The sequence below is a fragment of the Anoplophora glabripennis genome, unplaced genomic scaffold, assembly GCF_000390285.2.
Source record: "Anoplophora glabripennis isolate ALB-LARVAE unplaced genomic scaffold, Agla_2.0 scaffold2, whole genome shotgun sequence".
Taxonomy (NCBI): Eukaryota; Metazoa; Arthropoda; class Insecta; order Coleoptera; family Cerambycidae; genus Anoplophora; species Anoplophora glabripennis.
Window position 1 is genome coordinate 2,320,464 of NW_019416325.1, and position 7,227 is coordinate 2,327,690.

Consider the following 7,227-nt stretch of genomic DNA (forward strand, 5'->3'; position numbering starts at 1 on the left):
TAATTTTAAACCAGGTCATAGAAGTCTAAAGTTGCGTGCTAGATGTTGAGCAATTAAGCCTTTGAGACGAACAAATCCTATTTGATGAAATTCAGAAATAATGAAAACGGTGAAATAAGACGATCTAGTGTTTACTTGAACAAATATTTCTTAAAAGTAAAGTTTCTGCGGATTCTCTCAAAACAAATAAATATGTAATCTATATACTCGTATCTTAAAAAAATATAGGTATACATGATAAAAACAATATTTTACTATTATTTGTAATACATTCAGACTATACATTGCATAATAGTTGTCACAAAAAAAGTATTTCATTCAAGTAGTTCATTTTCGAATTATATATGTAGTTTATTCTATTGCTTTTAGTCTGCACAAAATATGTACCCACAATTATACTTTTTAATTTGGTTAATAATGTGATAATATATAAAATAATATGGGTTTGTCAATGTTCCGTTCGAAAATAGTTACACTTATAAGGTACTTCCTTAAAATCGGAAGACAGCTGTTAGTAATCCATCTGATCTCAGATCGTTTCCGATCTGCAGTGTAGACAAAGAGTGAAGAAATGAAGACACCGTGTTAAAAAAAGTGAGCCTTTTCTTGGATCACATAAACGTGGAGCTGATGGCTGATGTCAGTAAGAGTAAGTAGAGTATGAAAAAGACGCGCGACGTTGTAAGAACTGCGCGGTCGAAATTATAGAGTGTGACTCATCGCTAGCTTTTGGACTAATAAGGAGGATGAAGCGTGCGGGGAACGAAAAGATATAGAGAATATGGAAAAAAGATAATAAAACAAGATCTAATATTTTTTATGGTTTGCTACAACCGGCACTTTGATTCATTTTAATTATTACAGCGTTTTAAAACGTTCCGGTTGTGTTTTTTTAAATTTATAAATTTATTATAGCCATGGAATTAGACCCCTCGTCTACGCTTATGCTATGACGTTTCTCAGGTCGGGCAAATCAAGTCCGTTTACACTCACTAAAAAAGCATTTCCCTATTCCCTACCAAGTGCAAAAGACAGAGATAAAATATAGATCGACGTTCAGTGTAACTCAGTCTATACACGATTATAGATTCTACCGATGTGCATGGCGAGTGGCACAAAGATAAATAATATTGAACCGTATAGAAATCATTTTATATTTTATACGCATTATGGTAATAGTGTTTTTATATTATGTATTAGTCACTCTTTATAATTTCGGCTGCCGAGTATAGTTTCATTTTTTATCTCGCTTTAACTGACTGTGCAGAGATCACGCGTAAGTAGGGGAACCTCAAAAGCTGAAAGCTAAGCTGGGCTTGTTGGTGGACTAGGGGCTGGGCTGGTTATTGCGCATAGATCACGCGTCTCTTTACTAGACTTTTAGAGCAGTGGGGATGCGGTCCACAAAAGAGGGGGAATGATTTTACTGTTTTCTATACTATGGTCAAGAGCTTGGATTATATAATCAAAATATAGTAGAAAAGAAACAAAATTCATTCAATTTCCATGGTTCTAAAACCTGATTTTGAGTAATGTTGAGCGAGTTGCAAGGATATAAACATCAACCTTGAACGTCAATCAACAATGTTTACTATCTAAAAGGGTCATACCAAAAGAATACCTACTTGTTTGCTTATGTTTGTCCATGGTTTCGTGGTGTATTTCCACCTTTACAAAATTGTATCACGGTATCACAAAAGCAAAACAGGAAAGTATAAGGATATACACTTTTTGATGCAAAAGATTTATGATGATGTACAAAATTGTGAGAGTTTCCAGATGCGAGAGTCAGTTTCTTGAACAAAGGGTATGGTATGTACCTATGTGAAAACATGGTTTCAGAAATACCAAGAATATATGGCCAAAAGCAAACAGTGGCCTAAAGTGATTCAATCAGACTGTCTTACACTAAACGCCTCAATTATCTAAATTAATAAATAATATACTTATTTTTGTTTAAATTTGTATACTTATTAAAACTGTAAAAACTAAGAACGAATGACCAGTAATAATAATGTAATTTTTTAAAATTGCATAATGCAGCAAGAATTAGGGGTGGCCGTGGTTGCCACAACGCCTATGTCCATATTGTCATAAAAAAAAAAACGTTAATTTTTCTAATAGCAATATCTATATGGAAATACATCAAAACTAATGATAGTTTTATATTCCTCACTGACTTATTGTTGGTTTTCAAAATATTTATTTACCATATACTTTTTTATGTATAGGTATCTCCAAAATTGATTAAAATATGTAGGTATGTATTAGAAACGTTTTTCAGAAAAAAGGAGGCAACAATGTTATAAATTTAGTAAACATGATTTCCCCACTCCTATATATGTTAAAATCTTGAAGATAATATTTGTTCATACAGTTACATATGGCGTGTTCTGAAAAGTAAAAAAAAAATTTAAATTACTATATAAACGGTCATTATTTTATGCTAGTTTTATTACATCATATATTATATAGAGCAGGAAGGGTAGTTTTGACTGACTAGTTAAGAAAAAAACCATTGATGTATTTGGGATTGCAGTCAATAGTGCTAAGAGCTAGTACAATAAGAACACTTTGTGTTGTTGTCAAACTTTCGGAAATGTTTATTTCTTTTCTCAAGACATAAACGTGAAATTAAATCCATCAAAAAAGAGAAATACAGAACCATTGTTAAAATTTACACACATAGGTACAATTAATTTTAAAAAACAATTGTAACTACCTACCGTACATTTTTAAAAACAAATTTTCGAGTCAATATACTGAAAAGGACTTTTCACAGGCAATGCTCGTGTCACAGCTCGTGTTGACTGCAATCCCAAATACATCATTGATCATTGGTTTTATATATATCTATATATACCTATATATGAAATATTGTTCTATTTCAAATTAAAAAATTAATTTCATCTCACAAATAACGTTTGTGTTGATATTCCTGTGTCCATGCTACTCATAATAAATATATTACTTCTCTAAATATAAAAATCTGATTCGTTCTTGTATTCTTTACAAATCGTTCTTCATTAGATTTTCTCTGTAAACACAAAATCAATTTATATTAGGGCAAATAATTCTACGTCTACCTACAACATTTGTTCATTACTTAGATATCTTTCCAACTCGATGAACTCATCTTATATTTATGTACTAAACCCAAAACTTTCTAACAACGAAACTTTGTATTTAAAATGTATGTAAATTTGTTTGCTGGTTTAAACTCAATAGTTACTTAATACCTACAGTTTTATTAAAAAGTATATCGACATTAAACTCTACACTTTGCTAATTAGAATCAGTGAAATGTAGAATAATTTATCGACTTGAGTCCCATATGGGAATATGCATGGATATTATGATTCATCCATACTAATACAGAATAAACAGATTATTAAATACGTAAATTTTGTTTGTTTTCAGACTTCACGCAGTCACTGTTCAAATGATGGCATTCAGTATTAGCATATTGCATATTTCAGTTTATTTCGGAAATGGATAGGTAACCATTGAAGTTTCTGATCATGAGTTTTATTCGCAAATCAAGAAATCTTTATAAATCAGTTAATAAACCTTTTATAAGTTAAATGTTAATACCTAATTTTTACTAAGGCATTTTTAGTCATCTTTATGATTCTTATTCTGCCGAATTTAAATGAAGTTACTCAGAGTATACTCCTATTAGACTACTAAACTTTTACACGGTATTGGTTAAAATTAATACAAATTGTCCAAATGACCTAGGACCTAATTCTGGATTCTTTTCAGTTTGCAGATGACTGACCACATTTTTTTGATATCTTCTAAATTAGTTGGAGTGGAGTGTCAGTACCCCTTGGCATTAACAAGGCACAGGTGATTCAAATTTATATAGGATCACAAAAAAATACTTGTCCCACTTTTTCATAGTAATATACATTTCCATATTTTAAAAATTTAGCTCTGGAATTTTAAATTACCTATAATTCCCCCCCTCTAGCCCATTGGCTGCCGACACCCTTGTAAGGTGGTAGTGGTTATTAAAATATTTTTCTAAAAATGGCGAATGAAAATGGGAATTCAAGTAGAGTGGTTCTACTCGTATGTAATTTGCTAAAATGTATGTATTATGATTTTACACATTTAAGTAGGAGAAAATTTGCGAAACGAAAAAAATTAAAAATAAATGTCAGCTCATTAAAATGATAATAAGGAAACATAGATTTTACATATTAAGGACCGACTCGTGAATTTTTGCAGTATAGCTTAGTCCTTTTTTTTGGGGGTGCGCCACTGAATTAATAGATGTTATTAATAACTTAAGAAACAGTAATTCCACTAGGCACGATAATGTTTCGGTAAAAATAGTAAAAAAAAGTGCGTATCTAATTGGTGACGTTTTATGTGAAATTATTAATGAATGTTTGAAAAATGGTATTTTTCCAGATATGTTAAAAGATTTCAAAAATAATATGTCTATATAAAAAAGGTGATCCTAAGTAAATTTCAAATTATAGACCTATTCGTTATTGTCCATTTTTTCTAAATTATTGAAAAATTACTGCCGCATAGAATAACAAGAGTTTCTAGAACAAAACAAGCTTTTCTCTCCAAATCAACAGGGTTTTAAGAAAAATCATTCAACTACAACTGCCTTATTAAGTTTTCTGAATTATGTTTATAATCAGTTAGATAAAGGACAAAAAATAATTGCGTTATTCATGGACCTTTCAAAGGCGTTCGATTATGTGAATCACGAATTGCTTTTAACTAAACTAAGTTATGGTTTACGAGGAAAATGTAATAATTTACTAAGATCATATCTTAGCATGAGAAAACAATATGTAGATTTTTATGATTAACTTGAAACTGATATAGGAGTACCACAAGGAAGCGTTTTGGGCCCTTTATTGTATATTAATAAGATAGAAAGATCATTAAATATTTTCCACTGTGCCTTTGATGACGATATTACAATCGTATCAAGTGCTGAATGCTTGACGGATACCATAGGTAAGTTAAACTCTAATATATCATCTGTTTTGTATTATTTTGAGAAAAATAATTTGGTTATAAATGCTGATAAAACCTTTTTTATACAGTTTTATACAGTTGAACGTGATTATATATCTAGTCCACTCTTAAAAATTAAAAATCAATCTGTTAAACAGGTAACTGAATTTAAACTGTTAGGTGTATTTGTTGATCACGCCCTAAAGTGGCAAGCTCATGTAAATAAGGTTTGCGGTAAATGTGCATCTAGTTGTTATGCTTTAAATCACTTAAATAATACTGTTAAAACTTTATATTTTTCAAATTTTGAAAGTCACCTCAGATATGGTCTAGTCTTTTGGGGAAATTCTTATCTTGCAAGTAGAGTTTTCATTCTTCAAAAAGAGCTATTTTTGGACTAAAATATAGAGCATCTTGTAAACCAACATTTATAAACGAAAATATATTAATGCTACCATGCCTTTATATTTTCGAAACTTTAATGTTTGTTAAAAGAAATTTGTCTGAATTTGTTTTTCAAAATTTTTATCATGAATATCCTACACGACATGGGTTTCATTTGAGACACCCAGTGCATAAGCTCGAATTATATAAATCGAATCCTTATTATATGAGCACCGTTATATACAATAAACTTAATTTCTCTATAAAAAATATCGTTAGTTTCGAAGCTTTTTCTAAGGCAGTAAAGGAGTTCTCAATTAAACAGGGTTTTTATTCTATTTTACTCTATTGATGAATATTTGAACTATGATTAACATGTTTTGTTTGTCTTTTCTTTTTTCTATGTAAATTTTATATGTTCTTTTTGACTTGTCCTATATATGATCTTTTGGATTAATAAATACTTAATTACTGGTACTTACTGAAGCCAACAAATATTTTTCTAATTGTAATTAGATTTATTTATATTTTTGAGCAACCGCTGTTATCTAGTTCTCACACAAAGGTGAGCACCCATCTGTAGTCTTAATGTGTAAGAAAGATATATACTTCTTTTATGTTGATTTTTATTGTTCCTTTCTCAGGATTATTTGATTATTGCCACCCTTTCCCTTTGCATCCCTACAGTTTCAAGTATCGCGAAATTTTCTAAAAATATAAAGTTTTAATGTAGGCTTTTCGCAGACTATAAAAACAGAAAAGTTTCTTTAAGGACCTTTAAATAGGTACTTTTAGAAACTCTCTTACAACAATAATTTTTCCCTAATTAAGAATTGATCAATAATGCTGAAATACGTAAGTAAGATTTAATTAAAGCAAGTAGCATAAATTAAAAGGCTTCACCAAACACGTTAATGGACACTTGTTATGGTAAACGATTGACTTTAAGGAAATAAGAAGTTTTTAGTGTTTCCTTAAGCGGAAATGGTCAATCTTAAAGTTTGCTGTATGCTACGAACTTAACATTGTTGCTATATTTACCGAAGGGTTTCTTCAATCAAACTGATTGGAGGGGGTTGGAAGTTCGTACAATTATCCCCAACCACCCCAGAGTATAAAAGTTACGCCAGATTTCTGAAGAGTACATTCGATCAAACAACTTGCAGTGAAACAGTTAACCAGAAATTTTCATCTGAATCATGTACCGTGTCATTTTAATCATAGTTTTTATTTCTTTTATTGGATTTTGCACTGCTCAAGTTAATTTTTCTCCTAATTGGGGGAAAAGGGCTCTTAATCCAGGCTCCGAAGAAAATGAAAATAACTGCAGAGAAAATGTGGATACACTAATGCTGATTTACAAAATTATACAGGTATTTATATTTTATTTTTGTGGAAGTTAATTTTTATATTTCGCAGTTTTATCATCAATTAGGAGCTAAATAATTCAGTGTATAAATGTATTTTAATCTTTTATTGAATATTGTTATTCTTTACTAAAGTAATTGATGATTTAGGTACCTACATAGTTTGTTAAATAAAATGTACAGATACTTCTCTATATATTTTAGATAGATATTTTAATATTTTCTGTTATTATGTACATACATCCAGTATTAAAATTATTTTACCAGTTTTAGAACCAGCTTTAGAACCAGCTTTATTTAAATATTGTATACCTAGTGTTAATTTTTTCGTTCCATAATTTTTAACATATTTTTTTGTTTTCAGAATGAAGCTCAGAAACTCATGGATTGTGAAAAGTTTTCAAACTAATTATTAATACTATATATAGTTATTTTGTGCCCAATGTGAAGATTTATTTGCAAGAAAAAATAAACGATTCTAATTAAG

The 7,227-nt window shown here is 29.9% G+C and overlaps 1 protein-coding gene across 1 annotated transcript; it reads left to right on the forward strand.

The window, feature by feature from the left end:
* Nucleotides 1-6,513: 6,513 nt before the first annotated feature.
* Nucleotides 6,514-7,227, forward strand: LOC108916895 (hypertrehalosaemic prohormone). Its single transcript, XM_018723213.1, has 2 exons — nucleotides 6,514-6,746; nucleotides 7,105-7,227. Exons 1-2 carry the CDS (start codon nucleotides 6,573-6,575, stop codon nucleotides 7,147-7,149), a joined length of 219 nt encoding a protein of 72 aa, XP_018578729.1. The 5' UTR covers nucleotides 6,514-6,572; the 3' UTR covers nucleotides 7,150-7,227.